Here is a 25,665-nt window from a genome sequence, read left to right on the forward strand (position 1 = left end):
GACTCTTCACTTGTGACTGGCTTGCTGTGAATTCTACCAATCAGCTGGGGTGGTACACCCAGCCTACAGCATTCACTGGGTGTGAAGGCTGATAAATAACTTCAGTAATGTCTTCAAAGACACACTAGGAAAAACAGTGTGATATGCAGAGACGGAATCACTTATCTGTTGCTAAGATTCTATGTAAAGAGGAAGTCATTTCTACTATCTGATAAACACACAGCAGAAGAGTTCAGCAACCCGGTGATCCCACTTAATAAAACCTTGCTAAACAAAGGGCAAACGAAATCAAACAAGCACCTAGCTGGCAGAGCCACTGAAGTAAAGGTAGAGAAGTATCAGCTGGTTAGTCGGTTATCAGACGGACACTTGGGAGATGTTACGACTCTAGCGAATTTTAACATCTTAATATCAAGAATATGAACGCTATGGCTTCATAATCATCGCAGCACTAAGATTTTTTAAAATCTCAAGGCATTATTACTGTATTTGGTGCATGGCACCTATATGCTTATAATCATAAGCTGTAATAAATGCATCCCTCCGGATATTGACAATGAGGGGAGGCCTGTCCACAAGGTGGGGCAGGAGGTCAAGAAGGGCTATCTGCATCTTCCTCTCAATTCTTCTGCGAACCGAAAACTGCTCTAAAACAAAAATAAAATCTTAAAAATAAATAGATACATAAAGCCAATGCTTGTTCAGAATCTACTCAGATGCACTGCACATATTACTAAACGAGAGTCAGGGGACTTCCCCAGTGGACCAATGGTTAAGATGTCGCCTTCCAATAGCGGGGGTGTGGATTTGATCCCTGGTCGAGGAACTAAGATCTCACATGCCACAGATCCCATGTGCTGCAGGGTGCGGCCAAAAATTTAAAAAATAACTAAGTAGTTGTTTTCTTAAAAAGCACACACAAAATTTTTAAAAATAAAACAAGGGGGAAAAAAAGACAGAAAGACCATCTAAGAGAGAACGACTAATCCTAGTGGAGGGGAAAATCAGTAGATGAGTCTTAGGAAATACAAGTGCAGCTCTTCAAAACACTCATGTCCATTTTATTACACACACTGGGTGGGGCTGGCTTGAGCATCTTTATGTGCAGGAGGGAGACAAAATTCCAACAGCAGACACACCTTGTTCCAGCAACAGCCCCGTCGTTCTTCCCGAGAGGCTCATCCAACTCCACACCACACCACTCCCCCTTGGCGAAGTCGGTCTCCCCAAGAAACCGGACTACACCGGCCTTCGTGCCACCGACCTGGAAGCAGAGAATAGTAAAAGGAAGAGGTGAACAAAATTCCACAGCTTAATCCTTTGCGGTTAGAGCCAATCGTTAATACTGTGTTCCATCATTTCTGTAGGCAGCTCTTCTCGTAACCTCCTCTCTAACTGTATAAAGAGTTCTCTTCAAAGGTCAGCAAAGGTCACCTGGGTGACTTCTGTTGCTAGAGTGATCTGATACCCGGTATAGTCCAATAATGAAATTGTCCAATAATGAACTCTTTAGAAAAAGGGAATAATTACTATTATTACTATTACTTCATGACAATAGTAATAATTACTGTTACTCCAGAGGAAGTTTCCTGCTTCAAAATGAATATCTGCTAAAAAAAAAAAATAAAACCCCTACATTACTAAAAGAAAAACAAAATTTGTGTATAATCCACTGTAATAATGGCTGTGTTCATTTTCTCAAACTTCCTTTACATCATTACCCATGTAAAGCAATAACATATACATATTAAGGACAAATATTCATACATCCACACACATCAAATATAAATTCTTCAAAATATTTAAAATATTGATATTTTCTACTGTGAGGCTCTTCACTGCTTCACAACTATTAAAATGACAGTTCTCCACATTTTATTTTACATGAACTGGTCAAAGCTTTGAATCTTTTTAAATGTCTCTTCATCCCAGCTGCTGTGCAATATAACATGCAAACATTAATTATTTCCAAAATTATCCCATCACCATTTACTAATCCTCCCTTTGCCACTATTTTTGTTTCAGATACTCATTTTTATCATATTCTCTCTCACGTGCACAGAAAGAGAACAGATCTGAGCCTTTTTACAGTTTCAGAAATTCAGTGTCTGTGCTACTGCCATAGCATTTTAATTACTGCTACTTTACAACCTGTATCATATTTGCTAGTGCTGATTTTCCTTACTACTCTTCTTCAGAATATTGATCTTTCTTACTTTTAATTAAGCTTCTTTTTTTCTTTTTAAATTTTTTGGCTGCGCCTCGTGGCTTGCAGGATCTTAATTCCCCAACTAGGGATGGAACCTGGGCACCGGCAGTGAAAGCGTGGAGTTCCTAACCACTGGACTGCTAGAGAAATCCCACTTTGTTCTCAATTAAAAAAAAAAAAAAATTCCCCAATTATAAAAGTGGTGAGTCACTGCAGGTCACTGAGAACATCACAAACAAAAAATACATGTTATTCGTGTATTCTCAACACCCAGGGACAGTCACTGTTGACATTTTGACATTTCACTTTCCCCGCTATAGTATGGTAGCTGTTTAGTATCCACAATACAGATGTATCACAATACAGACTTCACTCATTTTTTGTTTGGGATGTTCCCTTTTTTCTTATTGATTAAAAAAGTAACTCTTTATAATAAATTAATCCCTGAATAGACGATATATTCTCACGGTTCAAAAGCTTTCAAATGTTAAGTATACATCAGGACTTCCCTGGAGCTCCAGTGGTTAAGACTGCCTTTCAATGCAAGGGGCACAGGTTCAATCTCTGGTCAGGGAACTATGGTCCCACATGTTCGGGGCGCAGCCAAAAATAATTTTTTAAAAAGTATGTATCCAGAGAAGAGCCTCTCTTCCTAGAATCCTGTCCCTACCTGCCCCCTCTCCCCACCACAGGTAACCTCTGCTATTGATGTCCAGTGTATCCTTCTTGCCAGCATTTCTTCATGATATAAAAGCAAATGTTAATTCGCATTTTCCCTCCTCCCTTTCATTTTTACACTAAGGCCAGTGTACTACACGTGCTGTCCCGCACCTTGCTTTATTTCACATCAAGACACAGAGGACGTCCGGCTTGTGTTTACAGTCGCGTGTCGTTCCACTGCATGGATTCACTCCAGTTTATTAAATCAGCCCTTACTGGGAGACATTTAGGTTATGTAGGTTTATTTATTTAATAAGTGTAAAAGTCATTTTGGTTAATTAAAAAAGAGTCCAGTGGGACTGTGTTAAATGTAGATTACCTTGGGAAGGTAACTTATTTAATCAACCTTCACAAGGAACCGGCTTTTCAGTTTTTCCTTTTTGTTTTTAATGTTCTCTATTTTATTTAATTCATTCTTTATCTCACTGCTTCCTTTTTCTTACTTCCTTGTGGTTTATTACTCTCCCCTTCCTAATGTCTTAAGATCAATACTAATTTGCTTTTTTTAAAAAAAATTAATTCTCTTTGGCTGCACTCCATGACTTGTGGGATCTCAGTTCCCCGACCAGGGGATCAAACCCAGACCCTTGGCAGTGAAAACACAGTGTCCTAACTACTGGACCACCAAAGAATTCCCTAATTTGCTTTTTAATCCCAAAGCTATTTGTTTCCAGTTTTTCTCCAAATATAGCTTCCTGAGAGTTTGGGATGACACACGTTTTTTTCCAGCTCTATGTAACCTTTGTTGAGGATGAAAAATATTAAAGCCTCAAAGCTATTGTGTATACTTTTTCTCTGAAAAAGAAACTCTTTGTGAGTCTGATTTGAGGACCCAGAGCAGGTGCGGTTGAAGGTACTCTAGGCAGGAAGGGAGTATGAAGGGTGACAAGAGGGCGAGTGGCCCCTGGGACAGTTCAGAAACACCCTGTGTCATGACAGGTGCCACCGAGGAAAGATGGAGCTGGAGGCTGGAGAAACTCCCCACAGGAGCCGCCGTGTCCAGCGCTGCCACCCACAGCGCACAGCAGAGCAGGGGAGCACTCGGTAAATGCTTGCTGAAGAAATGAAAGGAGACTTCTCCGTAGGGAACTACACAGCAAAGGTCACTTCCCCACGTAAACCAATGAAAGGAAAAAGGTATGCTGTGGCTTGAGGTTGAATTTGATGGCTGAGAAGCGAGCAGAGGAAGAGCTATGCTAATACAGGTTAAGTAAGCATGGGCTCCAGAGTTGGATAGATTCACATGCCGGCTCTGTCTATGGATGAGTCAAGTCGCTTAATTTCTAAACCTTAAGTTTCCTCATACGTAAAATGGGGATAATTATAGGACTGTTATGAGGATTAAATAAAATAACCCACATAAAACTGCTTTGTGCAATGTCTGACAGATAGAGTAGGAGTCTGACATATATTAGCAGCCAGTGTGTCCATGCTCAAGAGAGTACTAGTTCCAGATCTGGCAAACCGGACTTTTTAACACACTTCTTGGTAACCATGGAATGTATGAATAGCAACCTGCATAGAACTGGCCTCTGTTTCATCCATCCTCTTATTCCACACCTTCCTATGCAGCAGACTGACTAACATCACATGAGCAGAACACAGCGCATTAGTTAAAGATGAGGCAATCTCTCCAGATAATCTGCTGGATTCTTTGGGGGTGAGTCTAAGTTACTGACATGACCACTGTTTTTCTGAGAGGCGTCGGACAGGCTGTGGGCTTGTTAAACGAACCAGCAAATTCTCCAGACAACCCACGGCTTCACTCAGTTCAGAAGCTTTATAGCAAATTACCACAAACAAAAGATCAGCAATGTTCCCTCTAAATGCAGGTAACAGACTATATGTCTACCCTGAATGCCACAAAGTTTGTTTCAAATGGGTGATTACTGGTTCCTAGAATGGACAGTTTTCGTATACTTTTTCCTCTCCCCTAACCTGGAATTCTTGACTCATATGACAGATGAACTGCTTTCCTTTCCCCTATAAAATATCCTCAGTGATTATTCAAAATATCCTCAACAGAGACAGAAAGTCACATGAAGTCCTAAATCACTCACTCTTCTACCTAATCATTTTACAATTTCTTTTCTAAGCGCCTAAACATGATTATAAAGCTAAGTTTTATTTCTCATGTGTTGAATTTCTCAGGGCATTACAATATGTGCATTTACATTAAGTATAAGCCACAATTTTCAAATCTGTTTCAGAGGTAGATAACAAGTTTATTAAAAAAAAAAATTTTAGAACATTGAAACGAAAAAATAGGCAAACGCAAATAACTACCATTCATTCTCTTTCCTTTTGGAATATATATATGTGTGTGTGTCAGGAGTCATATATATGCACACACAGACACATGTTAGGAGTCATATATATTGCTTGTACATACATATATGACTCCTAACACTGTGGTCAACCTAAGTCAAAATTAGAGGTCACTACTGGAGACCTCTAATTAATTCAAAGTATACCTCTTAACTCAAACTAGAAACTCGGCTAAAGGAAAACCTACCCATGCTCATGCTTTAGCAAATCTCAGACTTTTAAATTCTCATTCATTCGTTCAACATATATTTCTTGCATGCCTGGGCCCTTGGATACAAATATAAACCAAAAGAAGTGTTGACCCTGACAGAGAGAAATCCAAACAAACAATTCCAGCAAAAAGTGATAAGCACATGAGGTTTCTACAAAATGCTGTGGGACCAGAGACAAACACCCTCCTTGTAAACTCTTAGGAAAAATAAGAACACTGATAATTCTGCAGGGCTAATAATGGGTCCAATAACAGGAAATGGGAAAGCTGTATCCTCTCTTACCCCTCCCATCTATTCATCAAGTCCCAAACAAGCCATTTAACCTCATTGTGCCTCAGTTTATAAAGCTCTAAAATATCCAATGAGTGGCAAGGAAGGACTGTTCCACAGGGATCTCTAAGCAACAGAATAAGCAGCTTAATTTAAAAAGGTAAACATGCCTAATTGGTATTTACCGATACAAATTTAGCCCTGACTTAACATTTAATCACCTGTGAGATGACCTGTCAGTATTTTACATCACCTCAACTAGAGAACAATCCAGCTTTGGGCAGCTCTACTGTGACAAATTCCTACAAGAAAGGTAAGGTCCGCCTGGCCCGGTTTTTATCCTCGGGTCCTAACTGCATCTCCCATCATACCTTACAGTGTTACCCCTGCCCTTTAAGGGTGTCATGTGACAACAGTGCTTAAAACACTCTTTTTTTTCTTTTCTATTTTTTGGCCACATGTGGGATCTTAGTTCCCCAACCAGAGATCAAACCCATGCCCCTTGCAGTGGAAGTATGGAGTCCTAACCACTGGACTGCCAGGGAAGTCCCAACCCTCTGATTCTTTTGACAATGTTTTATGAGTACCTACTGCATGCCAGGCATTGTTCTAAGTGCTGAGCATAAAACAGTGAATGAGACAGTTTCCAGACTTTCATAAAGCCTAAATTCTGGTCTGGGGAATTGGCCAATGAACAAATAAATAAATGAGAAGATCATTTTCAATACATAGAGGGTTATGAAAAACACAAAGCAGGGTAAGGTGATAGTGTTGTGAAGGGTCTTAAGTTGGGGTGACAGGGAAAGGAACCTTGAGGAGGTGAGATCTGAGTCAAGGCTCAAGGACTTTGAGACACCGGTCACGCAAAGACCTGGGGGCAGAACATTCCAAGCAGAAGAAAGAGCAAATCCTAAGGTGAGAATGAATCTGGGTGCTGAAGTGACAGCAAGGAGGCCAGTGTAGCTGGAGTGGAGTGAGAAAGGAGATGAGCAGAGAGAGCTGAGCTTGGAAGCGTGGGCAGGGTCCACAGCATCAGACTCTGCGGGTCCTTGGAAGGAACCGAGATGTTTATTTTAAGGCAGTGGGATGTCCATTAGGGAACACTGGGCTGGTTTTGGTCACTGCCAAGTCTACAGCACCTGGCACACACAGCAGGCACTCAGTGTATTTACTGGATCAACTGCAGGGTGTTAAATACAGCTGTTTAGCCATCTTATTTTCTCTAGGACAAATAAACAGATCCTTTCTTTCACTATTCCCTTTTCATCATTTTGAGTCTCCCTATCTACAAAATATGACGGCAAGTAAGTTCTCTTAAAAAACTAAAGGAGCAGATGATGGACATTCTCTTGTACTTTAATTCTCCCTAGAACAAACAAGTAAGCGAAAGATGACATAATGAGGAAGATGGCACTTAGAAGTTATGCCTGACTTACACATCTATCTCTTGAAATCAATCCTTCTTCTGAAAAACATATTAACTACTTCAGTATTCAGGACCCCCAAAATACCAAGAAACAAGGAAAAATTATCAGCACCAAAAATGTGACATTGTAAACTATAAGCAAGAATTCGTTTAAGGGTATAGACAAATCTATTTGCGGGTCAGAAATAGAGACACAAACATAGAAAACAGACTTGGGGACACAGGGATAAGGGGAGGCAAGGGTAAGCTGGGAGACTAGGACTGACACATACACACTAGCACGGGGAAAGAGACAGCTATGGGAAGCTGCTGCATAGCACAGGGAGCTCAGCCTGGTGCTGTGATGGCCTAGAGGGAGGGACAGGGGATGGCAGGGAGGCTCCAGAGGGAGGGGGTATGTGTATACACACGGCTGAGTCACGCTCTTGTACAGCAGGAACTAACACTACACTGGAAAGCAATTATACGCCAATAAAAATTTTTAATTAATTAAAACTAAATAAATAGGTGAGTAGATAAATAAAAGGTTGTATAACCCTAAAATGGAGTATCATCAGTCATAAAAAGCAATGAACTACATGATTAACCTCAAACACTCTGCTGAGTGAAAGAAATCAGATATTACAAAACTACGTAAGATTTGGGGGCATTTATAGGAAATGTAGGCTTCTCTGGTAGCTCAGCTGGTAAAGAATCTACCTATAATCCAAGAGACCCTGGTTCGACTCCGGGGATGGGAAGATCCATTGGAGAAGGGATATGTTCCCCACTCCAGTATTCTTGGGCTTCCCTGGTGGCTTAGCTGGTAAAGAATCCGCCTGCAATGTGGGACACCTGGGTTTAATCCCTGGGTTGGGAAGATCCCATGGAGAAGGGAACAGCTACCCACTTCAGTATTTTTGGCCTGGAGAATTCCATGGACTGGATAGCGCCAAAGAATTGATGTTTCTGAACTGTGGTGTTGGAGAAGACACTTGAGGGTCCCTTGGAGTGCAAGGAGATCAAACCAGTAGATCCTAAAAGAAATAAATCCTGAATATTCATTAGAAGGACTGATGCTGAAGCTACAATACTTTGGTCACCTGATGCTAAGAGCCGACTCATTAGAAAGACCCTGATGCTGGGAAAGATAGAAGGCAGCAGGAGAAGGGGACAACAGGGGATGAGATGGTTGGATGACATCACCGACTCAATGGACATTGAGTTTGAGCAAGCTCCGGGAGATGGTGAAGGACAGGGAAGCCTGGCATGCTGCAGTCCATGGGGATCGCAAAGAGTTGGACACAACTGACTGAACACCAAAAATAGGGAATATCCATGAAAGGCAAATGTGCAGAGACAGAAAATGGATCATTGATTGCCTGGGGCTGGAGGTGCTGGTGGAGAATGACTTGCACACTGGCAAGAGGAATTTTCCAAGGGATGCAAATATTCTAAAACCAGATTATAGTGACTGCATAACTGTGTACATTTATTAAAAATCATTGAATGTTTTGGAGAAGGCAATGGCAACCCACTCCAGTACTCTTGCCTGGAAAATCCCATGGACGGAGGAGCCTGGTAAGCTGCAGTCCATGGGGTCGCTAAGAGTTGGACACGACTGAGTGTCTTCGCTTTCACTTTTCCCTTTCATGCATTGGAGAAGGAAATGGCAACCCACTCCAGTGTTCTTGCCTGGAGAATCCCAGGGACGGGGGAGCCTGGTGGGCTGCCGTCTATGGGGTCGCACGGAGTCGGACACGACTGAAGCGACTTAGCAGTAGCAGCAGCAGCACTGAATGTTTGGATGCATAAATTACACCTTCATACAGCTGCTTAAGGAACAAAACAGATACAAGTTAAATAAAGGGGAGTATTAACTTAAAATTAAGATGGAGGTGATGGATACATGTTAGAGCAGTGAGAATGGGAGGGACTCCTCGAGGGGCTGACAACGCGGAAAACTGAAACGCCATCTGGGTGTCCCACTGCATTTATTTATTTACTTTTTAAAACAAAAGAGGGGCTTCCCCAGTGGCTCAGAGGTTAAAGCGTCTGCCTGCAATGTGGGAGACCTGGGTTCGATCCCTGGGTCGGGAAGATCCCCTGGAGAAGGAAATGGCAACCCACTCCAGTATTCTTGCCTGGAGAATCCCATGGATGGAGGAGCCTGGTGGGCTACACAGTCCACAGGGTCGCAAAGAGTCGGACACGACTGAGCGACTTCACTTTCACTAAAACAAAAGACAGGGACTTCCCTGATGGTTCAGTGACTAGGACTCCACATTCCCAATGCAGGGGGCCCAGGGTTGATCCCTGGCCAGGGAACTAGATGCCACATGCCACAACTAAGACTTGGTGCGCTGGTGCAGCCAAATGAATAAATGCTTTTTTAAACAAAAATAAAATCTATTTGTAACCGTTGAAACATTTAATAGGAACCCAAAACGAAAAAGAAGAAGAACCTGAGATGATAAAAGTGCAGAATATTTAACTGCAAGAGTCACACTCTTATAGAGCACTAAGATCAAAATAGTTTAGACTCTGGTCTCGGGAGCGGACTAATCTTACTCACGACCATTTTCAAGATAGACTCCTTGACCAACTGCCCCAACTCTCATCTGCCCCTACCCATGGGCTCAGCACATAACTAAAATTAAAAACATACAGATCGTGGCACTCCACTCTTTTGAGCAGGGGAATTTGGGAAACTCAGAGCCAAATCCTCTTTTGCTAACAGTAGAGGGAGAACCCAGGGCTTCCCTGATGGCTCAGATGGTAAAGAATTTGTCTGCAATGCAGGAGACCTGGGTTTGATCCCTGAGTCGGGAAGATCCCCGAGAGAAGGAAACCGCAACCCACTCCAATATTCTTGCCTGGAAAAGTTTCATGGACAGAGGAACCTGGTGAGCTACAGTACATGGGGTCACAGGGAGTTGAACACAACTGATCAACTAAACACACAAGCATCAAAAAACCTCCAGTGCAACAAAACTGCAGCTGGGACAAATTCAAAGTTGGTACAGAGGTGAACTGTAATTGCATTAGTCACTCAGTTGTGTCTGACTGTTTGTGACCCCATGGACTGCAGCCCACCAGGCTCTCTGTCCATGAGATTCTCCAGGCAAGAATACTGGAGTGAGTTGCCATGCCCTCCTCCAGGGGAGCTTACCGACCCAGGGATCGAATCTGGGCCTCCTGCATTGCAGGCAGATTCTTTACCGTCTGAGCCACCAGGGAAGCCCCAAAGAAGTGAGTATATGCCAAACAAGTTACAGATTGAGCCTTGGCAAGCACTGATCTGCTGAAATGACGCTCTAAATTCTGAAACATCAATTGCTAAAACTCATGACTATTATAACTGGAAGAAGGAACCACTAACCTTGTAACTAACAGATCCAGAAGGAACTCCTTGAAGGTAACAGGTGTAAAGGGCTGCCACAAGTATGAGGGGACTCGTGAATTCACAGGATGCTACTCGTGGATGCTACAGGACTGGGAAGCAGAAGTCCTGAAATTCTAAATCTAAAACCCGCCTTCAACGCACTGGATGTCCTTGTCTGTAGGACAATATAATCACAAAAACTGCCTATTTCAACATTACACTATCAGTCATCAACTCTATATAACAGGTTCTAGATAAAAACACCTAAACTTGAATTGCAGAAACATCACTCTTAGGGTTGTACAAACTTGGGCAAGTGACTATACTTCTTAAAGCCTATTTTCTCATCAGTTCTGTGATGCTACTCCATTCACTGCTGAAACAGAATTCTCTGGTGGTCCAGTGGTTAGGACTCCTCACCTGCTGAGGGTCCAGGTTCGACCCCTGGTCAGGGAACTAAGATCCCACAGGTTGTGCAGCACAGCCAAAAATAAATTTTTTTAATTAAAACAAATAAAAGATCCATTGCTAAAACATTAAATGAAATGCATGGAATACTCCAAAGACTAACAGCCATGTTTCTTTTCCTTTTTTTTTTTTTAAGCAGTTGAACAGATATAAAGGATATTGAAAGAGCACAGGGTCAAAGACTTCAGACAAATGTTATGCCTTGAACTTAACAAAAGTGTTGAAAAAGTAAAAGATTAAAGCTTTAAATTTTCAGTGAGAAAAAGAGCTACAATTTCTTGAGTGTTGACTGCTAAGAATTATATATGCATCATCTAATGATGAGATGTTTGGACAGCATCACTGACTCAATGGACATGAACTTGGGCAAACGCTAGGAGATAATCAGGGACTGGGAGGCCTGGCGTGCTGCAGTCCATGGGGTCACAAAGAGTCCGACATGATTTAGCAACTGAACAACAACAACAACATATACTTTAACCCTCACAACAATGCTAGAGGTTAGCACTATTATTCAACCTCGTTTTCACCGACAAGAAAACTAAGAAGTTAAATAACTTGCTCAGGTCATAAAGGCCGAGTTAGACTCACCTTGTGTTTTTAGCACTGCTATACTGCCTCTTATGTAAAACAAACAAAAAAAGAATAAACCAATCATCGTGTCAAATTTGGGGATTCTCGAAAGTACAGCATATAGACCTTATACATTGTGTTTCTTGCTTTTTTAGCACAATAGAACCTAGTGTACATTTCCTTCCTTTTACTAGACATAAATCTGATAATTTAAAAGGCACAGAAGTTCTGAAATAACATCCTGTGATGTCTGAGTTTTCCAAGACACTCAAGGAGACAGGATCTCATATTTATCCACATACTATTCCGAAAGCAAAAATTAAAAACCAGAGAGGAAAAAAAAAACCCTTGGTTAAAAAATATCTCAGTCCACCGCTCAGCTTGTTTTGTCAAATAAAGCTATCTTAATATTTACAAGCTAAAAATTCAATATCCTTTCAGCTAAACTGGAAGACAAAACTAGGTTGATCACTGCAAACCTATGCTTACACTACGTACAAACTACATAGCCAAGTTTCTAATGTGTTGCATATTCACACAAACAGAACCAGAAAACCTGATTAATTTCTCTAGAAATGAGGGAACAGAACAGATTCTGAGCCCACACGTGTGTATTTCATCCCCTCGCCAGTGATTATCTCTCAAGTCAACACGACGACCTCAGAAGGTTTCTGCACTCACCAATACTCGGTCTCCGATTTTGAGCTCTCTCTCTCCTTTCTTGATTGAGCCGGCCTCTGAAAGGTTGGAGATAGATTCGCTGGCGGTTTTCGTAAGGTTGCTGATCTGAGACATTGCTGAAGGTTCCTTTGCAGTTGGTTGGGACGATTTGTGGGGAATATTTGAGGGGGTGGCTGGGGACGAGGATGCCATGCTGACTGCCGAAGTGGACAGAGGTGAAGTCGCCCTGGAAGCGTGAGTCGTCTGCGGGCCGTCAGCTTCATCCTCTGCCTGCACCTTCCTTGTCAACTTTGAAGGTCGGGTAAATATCCCCTTTAGAGGCTCACACTGGAAGTACCGAACTCCTGCTACTGAGCCATCGTTCTTGCCTATGGGCTCATCCAAAACGATCCCGGCCCACTGGCCTGGTGCAAACTGGGTTTCTCCCAGGAACTGGATAAATCCAGGCTTATTCCCATTCACCCAAACTCGCTCCCCAACGCGAAAGTCATCCACAAACTCCTCTTGTGTCTCAGAGGACGGAGTGCTCGATGCTTTTTCACTGGATATTGTTTTTTCTATTGGGGCGGCAACTGCAAACAGAAGAAAGGATCAGAAAAGATTCAGTATCATATTTAAGCAGACAACTCCTAAGTTAATGAAAAATAAACTAGAGAAGAAGAGTCAAAAGCAACAGAAGTAGCCACAACACTTCAAGAGATGTTCCATTTATCTTTCTTCTTTTTTTTTTTACATGGAGGTAAAAAGTATTAATACTTGATCCATCACTGCTGTTTTCAGTGCTATCAAAACTCAGTGAGCTGATAAGACTTAATCCTTATTTGTAATTTAGATTGGAAGAAGTCAAAAACAAGGGGGGAAAAAAGTAGTCCTTCTCCCAGAATTTATAACGTAGGTCTGATTTCACTGTTTCCCCATATCCTGCACAACATGAGTGAACTGAGATCCACTGAAATGGACTCTGTTCCCCCGTTTGAGAGGTCACCTAAAAATGACAGGACTAGGCCAACAGTCACAACAGAGATGCTCAATTAACTTGACACAGGAGGAGATTTAGTGCTGGAGTCCCCACCATCACTGTTCCAAGACTATTCTTTTGCTAGCAGAGGTGGAAATCTCAGCAAGGAAGAAAAGAGAGCCAGACTCCCTGTGAAACCAAGATGACTTTGCAAACTCTACCCGATGGTAAAGACAGAGTTAAAATTTTGCCAGAAATGTGGTATTTCCACTGGAAATACATTCATGCATCCACCCAGCAAGCACTGATTAAATATTTAGCGTGAACTGGCAAAGAGAGCCTGAATTCTTAATGTCTGCCATTTACCGGGCATATCCTGATCTTAGGATGTTATAATACCTGAGTTTTTTTTTTTAATCTGTAAAGGGGGAAAGTAGTGATATCTATCTTGACGGGACTTTTTTTCCCCCAAAATGAGAATTAAATGAAATAATGTATTTATCCATGTTATACATCTTTTTTGAGTTCCAACCACTCCAGAACTAGTCCCAGGCACTGTTCTTCACTGAGGACAAAGCAAGACAGTACAGTCTGTGCCTTCGTAGAGCTCAGAGTCTAGAGGCAGAGAAGCAGACAGTTAAGAGAGACACACCAAGTCATTTCAGGTGGTCTAAGTGCTGTGGAGGAGATAATGCCTTTGGGTAGAACAGTCAGGGAAGGCCACCTAGAGGAGGTGACATCTAGTCTGAGGTCTGATCAGCAGGAGTGAATCACACAAAGCCTGGGGAGCAGAGTGGCCTGGCTGGCTGAGAGTGGGTGCTGAGCATCTGAGCATCTCTTTACCCTACATAGAAAGGGAGACCAGAGTTTCCGTTTGTGGAGGGTTTTTATTGTTGTTTTTTTAGAAGACAGTGGGTACTCTCAGATAGAACAGATAATAATCTGCCAAAGATAGGGGCTAGTTTTTTTTTTTTTAAAGAGTTAGTTCTAGCTTTGTACATCAACAATCATTCTTCAGAGTGTGCGAAGCATGAATTTCTGAAAAACTATCTTCATAAAAGTGTCTTGAATTCCTTGGCAATGACTTCGTTTAAGCATGTAAGTTTTAGTCTTAATAAGCTACTTTAATCTCTAATGTGTTTCAAGGAAGGCTGGGGAAACCAAATTGAATTACATATGATCTGTGGACTCAAGGACTCTATATGCTAAAAGCTGTGCACAAAAAACATTAAAAGTGAAAAAGACAATTCTAACAGGGGTTAAGTATAACAATGGATGGCTTCATAGAAGGGTTGGCGTTTGAAGGGGTCTTAAAAGAGGAAAGATTTTGAGGAAAAGGGGATGCCAAAATTAGAACTGATTTCCACAAGGCTAAATAGCCCTGAAATAAGTCCATTTCTTCACAATCCTTTGCCTTATTAGTAAAGCTTTCTTTTTATGGCCTCTCCGAAAAGAATCAGGTTTTATCCTGACACATACAATGTAAAGAACTCACCATCTCTAATCAGTCAATACTTACTGAGCTCCTGTTACATGCCAGGAAATTTTCTAGGTGTATAGATGGAATACAGCAGTGGGGGGAAAAAAAAACACAAAGATCCCTTTCCTCAAGGAAGCCCAATGAATGTCTTTATGAAAGAACTTGAAGAAACCATGTTGGACTTAATAGATTATGGTGGGCACCTGTCTAGAATGGCTGAAAACCTAAGATGTAACGGTACATAAATCACATAAAAAGATGACAAAAGCAAGCATCAGATGCCCTCTCCTCCTGCTTCTCTGATCATTATGGGATGTAAGTAGAAATGGTAGAGGAGGAGATGGAGAACAGATGAGGAACAGGTTGCTAAAGATAATCAAAGGCACAGGTTCATCTATAAACGGGCAAAGCCTTCCCTCATGAGCCAGACTTTAGCCACTGTAGTACCTGCTCCCTGATGACAATGGCCAATTTCGGGTCAATGACTGTCATTGTATCTTTTAAGTCTGACTAGTCTTTGCTTTCTCCACATATCCCTAAACCACAAGGAGAAAGGTCCTGATGGGCTCAGGAAGATACATGGGGAAGAAAACTGAAGAAATACTTTAACACTGTCAGGATCAAATACTGAAGTTAACGCGACAACCATTTCAGCGCCGGTGTACCAGGGGTCCCTAACCTCTGGGCCACAAATGAGTGCCTCCTGTCAGATCAGCGGCAGGATTAAATTAGAAATAAAGTGCACAATAAACGCAATGCACTTGAATCATCCCCAAACCCATCCACCACCACAAATGTGTGGAAAAACTGTCTTCCGTGAAATCAGTCCCTGCGCTGCTTTACACTGAAGAAATCAAATTAAGATAGACTCTTCACTGAATAAGACTTCTAGATAGAAAATTCGGGACTTCTCTGGTGGTCCAGTGGTTAAGACTCCATGCTCCCAGTGCAGGGGGCTGGGGTTCAATTCCTGGTCAGGGAACTAGATCCCACATGCCACAACTAAGACCCAGTACAACCAAACAAATAAATATTTTTTTGAAAAGACTTCTGGATATAAAATTCTATGTCTTTTAATTGAAACTTTTTCAAGTATTTTCAAGAATATGAAGTTCTATAAGACTGTCTTCTTACATTTTTTCAAATCAAGACTTTCAAATAGAAGTCTTCATATAGGATTAAAATTTACTTGCTGTTAAAGAGAAACATAAAGCATTACCAGCAGCAGGTGTCTTCAAGGCTGTGCTTCCAGGCTTCAGGATCTTGGTGGGGGCCTTAAGCCCACTTGGTTTTAGCATACTCATTGTCTTCCGTGTGTCAGAGCTGTTTCTCCTTTGCCTGTTGCCACTATCTTTCCCCAGTCATTGATACAACTGTGGGTGAGTCTATAGTGAAGTCAGTCTCTGAGTTAAATCTGCAAAGAGATAAACAGAAAAGGAGTTTAGAATCTAGAGAAAGAAAATAGAAACAATTATGGAAAGCAGCGTTCACAACCTAAACTCTCCCTTATGTCTCCACAATGAGCCTAAGAACCTAGAAAACTCCAGATATCAAAAAGATTGAAGATGCTGGAACTTCCTGGTAGTCCAGTGGCTAAGACTCTACCCTCTCAATGCAGGGGGTGGCGTGGGTTCAATCCTTGGTCAGGGAACTAGATCCCACATGTTGAAACTAGGAGTTCACAATCTACACCTAAAGATCCCTAAGCAAACAAAAATAAATATTTTTTAAAAGTCTTTTAGAAAATGAAGATGCTGTTGAAACAGATTTAAAAGCAATTTTCTATCCTAAAGACAAGATGCTAAGGCTGGCAATATGCTCACTTTTCTTTATAGCATCTAATACCAGTTCAGTATAGTGCCCCCAAACCACATAACCCATAAAGAGGTTCAGAAAAATGCCCACCAGACTTAACCGAGTTAGCTTTCAGTTTTCACTTCATTCACTTCTATGTTGCTTAAGATTTATGAGCACAAGCCTATATTAACTATATATATAGCTTAATCCACAGAAATATATAATAACTCAACATGAAACCATATATATATTAAATGAGAGAGGGTTCAAAGGCAAACTCTGTAAGAAGAACACCGTATCTAGAAAGTGCTAAAGCAAAATTATCTTTATTCTGTTTACAGAAACACAATCATCTGATTTAGTCAAGACCAAGTATGAATCTACAACTTTTGGGCTCATGCAAAACTGTACCTTGTCATTTGCTCTTTAAGACAGAAGGAAGACCTTTGAATTTTGGAACAGGGAAAAATATTTCTAGACATAACACCTAAGAAAACAGAATTCAAAGAGAAAAATGCTATTTACTGACACTCTCAAATGATTGCATTCTGTGCTTTTTTTTTTCCCCTGCTAGTAGAGTTTGGGTGACGAAGCACAGACCTCACTCTCTCTTTTACAAGCAATGCAGAGCATCAGTAAACAACACGGCCAGGGCTGACAGAGGTGCTGCTATGGCCCCTTGGTCCCTGGGGTGGGTTGAATGGCAGCCTCCCCAAAAGATATATCCATCTGGGAATTCCATGGTGGTCCAGTGGGACGAGCCCATATTATCTATAGGCTAATATTAACTATATTAGCCTATATTAACGGTGGGACACCGTGCTCTCACTGCCGAGGGCCCAGGCTTGATCCCTGTTTGGGGAACTAAGATCCCACAAGCCATGAGGCAAAAAAAAAAAAAAGAAAAGGAAAATCTATTGATCAAAAGAGATATCCATCTGGAATCTGTGACGAGACCTTGAGGTGAGTGCCTCCTGGGTGACCTGCACACCCTGAACCTGAGGACAAGTGTCCTAATTAGAAGGGAAGAGCACAGAGGAGACAGCCAGGTGAAGACGGAGGCAGGGATTACAGCCATGTGTCTACAAGCCAAGGGTGGCCAGCAGCCACCGAAAGCTAAGAGAAAAGCCTGAGATGGATTCCCTGAGATGGATTCTCCCTCAGAGCTCCTGAAGGAACCTCCCCTGGCGACACCATAGTTTCAGACTGTCCAGAGCTGTCACAGAACAGATTTAAGCCACCAGGTTGGTGGTCGCTTGCTATGGCAGACCCGGGAAACTAATACAGCCATGTACCTTTTTCTGTTCAAAGCTAATCAGACTGAATGGAGATCAAACCAAGACAGCAGCTTCATCAGGTTCACTCTGCAGATTTCCCATGGTTCTCAAGAGGGTTCAAAATGGCACAAAAGTGGCTTTTTTTTTTTTCTTTTAAAGTCAAAGGTGAATTGTGTGGTTTGGGAGAAGATTGTGATTAACAGATACAGAACTGCTGTGACCCTGAAGACAGTGGTTGCCTATTCTGACTATTAATACAAAATTCCCGGGCTCCTTACTATCACCACCATCACCATCACTGCCAGGACCGTGGCAATGGGCTGGGAGTCTCTGCACCAGGTCGAGTGGTTCTGACTCAGATTTGAAACCATGTGCATTACTGCTAGATCCTCACCACCCATGGTCTGTCAGATGCAAGCAGAGGTACCTGCTCCTGCTACTGCTTTAGACAGATGGAAGGGTTTGGCTGAGTCTCCTCTAGACCAGGGGTCCCCAACCCACCAGGTCACAGACTGGTTCCTCTTAGGAACCAGGCTGCACAGGAGGTGAGCAGCGGGTGAACAAGCGAAGCTTCATCTGTATTAACAGCCGCTCCCCATTGCTCATATTACCTCCTGAGCTTAGGAAAACAAGCTCAGGGCCCCCACTGATTCTGCATTATGGTGAGCTGTCTAATTATTCAATTATACATCACAATGTCATAATAATAAAGTGCACAATAAATGTAATGCACTCAAATCATCCTCAAACTATCTCCCACCCCAACCCCGTCCACGGAAAAATTCTTCCATGAAACCGGTCCCTGGTGCCAAAAAGGTTGTTTGCACGTGCAAAAATGTTTGAGGAGGATGGGGATAAGCTAAGTGCAGAGAGTACCAAGGGGTCTGTGTCTTGCCAACTCTTCACCCTGGTCCAACATCATAAAGCGATGACGATCAGGTAGGGAAGGACAGAACAGACAGAGGAGGCACAAAGGTCCTGGAAAAGCTATTATAGTGGTGAGAAGAGAGGATGAAGTATTCCTTAAAATATTTCACTCAGGCACAACAGTGAATTCTTGAGCTCACGTCAAGCGCTCCTCCCTAAAGAGAAATTCTGAAAACTGCCACAGTAAGTGACTAGGTCAGCATCAGCCAGTTTCAAACCTTGCAGCTCAACACTCTAAGCTCACAAAACGCTGCCCCTAAAAGCCTCGGCCTAAGAAACAGAGCCGTGTTGTTATCAGGAACCTAAGGATAGTCATAAACTCAGGGTCTGTACATCTTCTGTTGTCTGATCTTTGTGCCTCTGGCTCTCAGTCCATCTGAGCCGCTTGAATCCCAGAGCAGGGGAACTGAGACCAAGATTTAATGAAGGAGAAAAATCTATGTCTCAATAAGAGAATTAGGAGCAACATCACCAATGTTGGCTTTTAAATCTTCCAATTTAAGTTTCTTTTTCATGCATTATTAATGAATGCCATGTCAGGCTTGCTTTTGGGGGAAAAAAATCAATTCACTGAGAAACGAAAGATCAAAGTTCTTGGTCATGGTACCCACAAAATGTAATGACCCAGAAACAACTGCTCTGCACAATGTTTCAAGGCCAGTCAATGTCATATTGAAATGAATCAATTCCAAAACACATGCAAAAAGAAAAGAGATGTACTTGCCTCACTAATACACTGAGAATATCTGAAATTCTGATGCTTATGGTCACTTAATCAAGAAGTTTGGATCTAAGGTAAGACTCCCTCCACCCTCCCAACACGTGAAGACCATAACACCAGAATATTATCATTTAGAAATAAATATTATCCTTATTATCCCAGTTGAGCCTTATAATTAAAAGACGTTTACTCCTTGGAAGGAAGGTTATGACCAACCTAGACAGCATATAAAAAGCAGAGACGTCACTTTGTCAACAAAGGTCCGTCTAGTCAAGGCTATGGTTTTTCCAGTGGTCATGTATGGATGTGAGAGTTGGACTATAAAGAAAGCTGAGCGCTGAAGAATTGATGCTTTTGAACTGTGGTGTTGGAGAAGACTCTTGAAAGTCCCTTGGACTGCAAGGAGATCCAACCAGTCCATCCTAAAGGAGATCAGTCGTGGGTGTTCACTGGAAGGACTGATGTTGAAGCTGAAACTCCAATATTTTGACCACCTGATGCGAAGAGCTGACTCATTTGAAAAGACCCTGATGCTGGGAAAGATTGAGGGCAGGAGGAGAAGGGGACGACAGAGGATGAGATGGATGGATGGCATCACTGACTCAATGGACATGGGTTTGGGTGAACTCCAGGAGTTGGTGATGGACAGGCAGGCCTGGCATGCTGCAGTTCACGAGGTTGCAAAGAGCTAGATATGACTGAGAGACTTAACTGAACTGAACTGAGCCTTATAATACTATGATATGCATGCATGCGTGCTCAGTCATGTTCCACTCTTTTGAGACCCCATGGACAGCAGGCCCACGAGGCTCCTCTGTACATGGGGTTTTCCAGGCATGAGTACTGGAGCAGGTTGCCATTTCCTACTCTAGGGGATCTTCCTGAACCAGCAATGAAACCCTCATCTCCTGTATTGCCTGCATTGGCAGGCGGATTCCTTATTGCTGAGGCACCTGGGAAGCCCGATTATTTTCTTATTTTTAATTTATTTATTTTTGGCTGTGCTGGGTCTTAGCTGCAGCTCGAGGGATCTTTGTTGCGGCACGTGGGATCTAGTTCCCCAACCAGGAGCTATGGTTACTCAGACTTGGTATCCCACAGCTATATCCTTAAAAATGAATCATGTGAGCCTGTCACTTCAAGGAAAACAACTATTTGTCGACAAATAAAATTCAAGTCATTCACACATCCTCTGTGAACCTGAGAGTGACTTAATACTACAGGTTTTTCTCAGGAGATCGACAATACTGACAAATATAATTATATTGTATAAATGAAATGTGCCAATATTTGCAAGATCTCATAACTCAGTAAGTCAATTTTTTTCCAACCAACAATGTATAATGTTACAAAACCACATTCATTCAAAGCACAAATTAGACCAGTGGATTTTTATGTAATGATAGAAGTTCATTCATACAGTTTGAGATTTCACCTTTAAGAAACTACAATCTATCAAGTTTTTGGAGAAGTATTAAAAGAAAAAAATCCATAAGTATCTGAAAATGCTCTGCCTTTCCTATAAATCTGGGTAAGGCCAATTTTCTTCATGGACTTCAACCAAAACAATGTATCACTACAGTTCAAACGCAGAACTTGTCTTTTACTAAGCTTGTCTTCTGTTAAAGCCAGTCATTTAGAGAGATTGGCAAAAAAGTAAAACAGTGCCATCTTGTCACTAATTCTTTTTTTACTTTAGAAAATAGTTATTCTTCATTAAAGACATATAACATGTTAGTGGGCTTATTATTATTATTTCTAATGAATTAATAAATATTTTAAAATATTTTGTTTTAATTTCTAATATGGTAAATATCAAAAGATAAAACCAATATAAATGAAAACTCTTTGGAGACTTCAATTATTTTTAAGGATGTACAGGGGTCCTGAGGAAAAAACACTTGAGAACTGCTACTGTAAGCATTTTTGCTTTACATTCTGAGCCACAGAGGACTTCCCAGTTCCTAAGAGCTTCCAGAAGCATGTGCTTCTCCTTCAGATCATCTTTAGATCTGGAAGTCAAGTTAGCAAGTACAGGGTTTACCACTGTATTACCTGCATTGTTACAGCACTGTGCTAGGGGCTGAGTGATGGAAGAAGCCTGAACCTACAATCTATACAAGACCAGAAGCAGGTAAAGAAAGCAACGTGAAAACAATGATGTATTGACATTGGGGTATCTGTATACGTAAGACGGACATTTCTCTAAGGCAGATATCAGATGGAACGGAGCTATCAGCACTTTTCAAAATGTGCAGCAGCAGCAGCAGCATCTCCTGGGAACTTGCTAGAAATGCAAATTATTTGGGATGTTCCCCAAACCTACTGAAAGGAACTCTAGGGGTGGGGCCAGCTATCTGCATTCCAAGCCCTTCAGATAGTTCTGAGGCTAACTTGAGAAACACTGCTGAACGACTGATAAGATCAGAGGTTCATTTTCTCAATTATACGCACAGGAATCACCCACGTGACTGATTTGGCAACTATCCCCACAGAAGTCTTGGTGCTTTCACTCTATGCTTTTGTTTCAGCTTTTTCACTCAGTCTTGAAAGCTCTTTCCAAGCCTTGTGGTTTGGTGGTTCAGTTGCTAGGGGGTGTCCAACTCTTTGCAACAACCCCTTGGACCGTAGCCCACTAGGCTCCTCTGTCCATGGGATTTCCCAGGCAAGAACACTGGAGTGCGCTGGCACTTCTTTCTCCATTTCCAAGCCTACTTATTTTCATCTGCTGAAACCTTACACAAGAGCTAATTAGGGATGCAGCTGCCCCACAAAACCTTTTACCAATGAAAACGTGTTCATCCTTCAGTTTCCCAAAGAACTAAGTCTGTATCTCTTTCCTCTCACTTGGCATACCGAGCTAGGTCTATATGGCCATAGATTCTGTGTGTGTATGAGTGTGTGTTCAGTCATTCAGTCATTAGACTCTCTGAGACCTCATGGACTATAGCCCGCCAAACTCTGTCCATGGAGTTTTCTAGGCAAGAATACTGGAGCAGGTTGCCATTTCCTACTTCAAGGGATATTTCTGACCAGGCAACAAACTTGTATCTCCAGTGTTTCCTTCAATGGCAGGCGGATTCTTTACCATTGAGCCACCTACGAAGCCCCCTAGAGATTCTACCAGATTAAACATGCCCCAGGGTGGCGGGGCGGGGTGGGAGGGCGGTGAAACTGTTTTTTAGTCATCCTTATATCCCTAGTTGTACTTTATAAGCAAAGCTGACTACATAAACATGAGAAAAATAGTCTCAATTGTTTAAATGAGTTAACAAACCAGTTGGGACGTACCCAATATTTTAAAAAGTTATTTTTGGTGCTTGCTACAGGTGACAGAACAACATATAACACAGGCATAAGCTCAAGAATTGATGATGCAGTTGGAGAGAAAAGACCCACAAATACATAATAACTAAAAATACAATGCCACTCATGAGAAATACCAAACCATGGGATGTGATGGTCCTGAAAGTGTCTTAGAAGATGGAAAGGTGGAGTCAACTGAGGCAGAAGGAAAAGCCTTCAGGGGCAAGGCAGAACTTGAGGGGGTGGGGGCCAGCAACAGTGTTGGACAGGTGTTGGCAGTCAGGATTTTTTTTTTTTAAGGCAGAGAGAAAAAATTTCAGAAAAGAAACGAGGGAGGAGGAAAGGTATGGAGCATGTGAATAAGATGCTCAGTATGGCAAACATTAGAAGATTTAAGAAATCAATTTAGAGAGTTAAATAGGAAAGAGACTCAAAAGAGGTTTAGAGAGAATTCCTTGGTGATCCAGTGGTTAGGACTCTGAGATTTCACTGCTGTGGCCTGGGTTCAGTCCCTGGTTGGGGAACTAAGATCCCACAAGCCACACAGTGGTTCGGCGGGGGAGCGGGGGATTCTTTTTTTTTTTAATCTGGTCCAAAATGAAAAGATGTCTACAGTTTCCCTTCAGGCCTTATATTTATTTCATTTGTTCTTTTCAGTTATCTTAACCTAACCACCATTACCAAGCAAAGATTTTAACGGACAGTTGGCAGCCTCTTTTCCGGGGAACATGTCGAATCTTCACTCATTCCAGCCACGAGTGCTGGTAACAGATCGGGGGTGGTTGCTGAGATAGGTCTTAACCAACAGGGAAGAACCATGAGCATCAAAAGACAATGATTAAACTGCAAACACAAAGAAAGCTTCTCATCTAAAACCCTTCGGATAATACCTTAGCCAGGATAAACTTGGGAGGGTCTATGAAGATTAGATACCACTGAATACAGATGACAAATTCCAGACTTTTCTACTATTCTTCACACTGCAGGAGGGGAGGGGGATCAGATATTTCACAGGCTACTGTGGCTTGATAACTTTTGGTTTCTTACCATAAGCTGCTCAACCTAGTTTATAAGTCTAGCAGGAAGCTAAATATTCTAGGTCTGCACTCTCCAATACAGTAGCCACTAGCCACATGCACTGTTTAAATTCTTTTAAAATGAAATCAAGTTAAAAATTCAGTTCCTCAGTCACGCCAGCCACATTTCAAGTGCTCGACAGCCTCAATGCAACATACAGAATAATTTCCAGCACCACATAAAGTTCTATTGGATGGCACTGTTGTAGAACCACCTCCATCCAGGGGCCATCTATGTGCCAAATAGTGTCCTTCAAAGTAACCACCTGAGGAAACAGTAAGTTTGTTTGAATAATACTGCTTTGGTCAAAAATATTTTTCACTCTTCATTTAGAAATAATTTCAGAGACAGTTTTTAAGTTGGACCTTAAGTTGGACCCAAGGCAACAGTGACCATCCATCTCAATGGCTCAATACTCTTCACTGGACTTGGCTCTTAAAAATACTACTAGCTGTTTCCAAAACTTGAATCCAAAAACCTCAAAAATACAATGATGTGCAATTACTGAACATAGCAAAAATGTATCCAAGGCACATGGGCCAATTCCAAGAGCTCCAAAAAGGGTTTATGAACGGCTTATCACTATAATTAGTGAACAACGCCTCCCTAGATGAAACAACTGAAGTTCTGGTGTATTTTTTCATTTATTTTTAAGTCTGTCACATTATTTTATTACCCCACTTTCCAAACTATAATACTGCAACACATACCACACACCAGCCCCCAGAACCTTTTATTTATACCACTGACTGATGCCATAGTTCTAATATTTTTTCAAGCCAAAAACCATTTGTAAAATGTTTGTCTCTAGAACTTTACAGCTCACTTCTGAACAGTTAACAATAGCTACTGTTTTGCTTGTATGCTTCTCAAATGCCAGACAGAGAAGAGAGATCTACTTCCGAGAACCAACTATGCAGCGGGGAGAAGGGCCCCAGGACACAGGCGGCTCAGCTGCACAGTCCCTTGTGCCTCCCTCCTTCTCACCGAAAGGTTTACATTTCCACCTAAAAACAGGAATCCTTGTTGTCAAACATCAACACCAGAAGAACAGTTTTTGTTCTGTTTCTGTGTAACCTACAGGTTTATTTTAAGAAGACAAAAAACCTAGACCTGAAATATGCAAAAATTTTGAACTAGGTTAATAACCTGTGTTTGTGATTAACTCCAAGATCTGATCTAGGTAACAAATACAAAAGGACAAGACATTTATTTCAGGGAAGCAAATAACCTTACAAGACCTAGCCTCTTTGGTATTTATAAAAAAGAAGTGTAGTATTGTATTTCTTGAGAATGTCAGCTTTACCTAAAGGTGGGATTTCAGAAAGAAGGACTATTCTTCCACCCAAGAAAAAAGAAATGTCTTCTACCCTCTATGAAGTCAAGGATTGCTATCCATTTGTCTAGTGTGTTAAGATACTGGAAAATATCAGCAACTGGAGAAGTTTCACGAGAGGAAAACAATGCCAGGTCATAGAAAACATATCAAATACCAGCTATCACTATTTCTAAAAATCCAAGCACCCCTCTTTCCTCTCAAATAGAACCCCTCTCACTGCACATTACTGGACAGGAAATTACATACAAATCAGTCTCCCATTCTAAACAAGCAAGTTTTCAGAGGTTAAAAGATACAGTTCAAGACTATAGCCTTCTCCAAACACAGAAAGAATTGCTGTAGTTCTTCCTTTTAGTAAGCAATTTAATAAGCAATCACCTATCACCTGTCTCATAAAGGTAAGAATATTGAAAACATCCAGATAAAAAAATTTTTTTACTATAGTAAGGACAGTGGGTTAGTTATCAGGACCTTGAAAGGGAAACGAAAAAAAAAAAAAAGACCCTTGTAATGAAGCCCAAGTTTGAAGGTA

General features: G+C 41.6%; 1 protein-coding gene across 12 annotated transcripts in view; it reads right to left on the reverse strand.

Annotated features, from left to right (window-relative positions):
* CLIP1 (CAP-Gly domain containing linker protein 1) overlaps nt 1-25,665 on the reverse strand; it is a 118,104-nt gene that overhangs the window by 68,729 nt on the left and 23,710 nt on the right. For all 12 annotated transcript variants that reach the window (XR_014068526.1, XR_014068527.1, XM_081540147.1 and 9 more), the window contains exons 2-4: nt 15,909-16,103; nt 12,252-12,823; nt 1,140-1,264 (exon numbers count right to left, since the gene is read on the reverse strand). Coding sequence is in view for 10 of the 12 variants with exons in the window: in XM_081540147.1 (XP_081396273.1) it covers nt 1,140-1,264; nt 12,252-12,823; nt 15,909-15,993 (782 nt within the window). In the remaining 2 variants the exon portion in view is untranslated. The remainder of the gene's footprint in view (nt 1-1,139; nt 1,265-12,251; nt 12,824-15,908; nt 16,104-25,665) is intronic.

Source organism: Giraffa tippelskirchi, chromosome 11 (assembly GCF_054371585.1).
Source record: "Giraffa tippelskirchi isolate mGirTip1 chromosome 11, T2T-mGirTip1v1.2.pri, whole genome shotgun sequence".
NCBI lineage: Eukaryota > Metazoa > Chordata > Mammalia > Artiodactyla > Giraffidae > Giraffa > Giraffa tippelskirchi.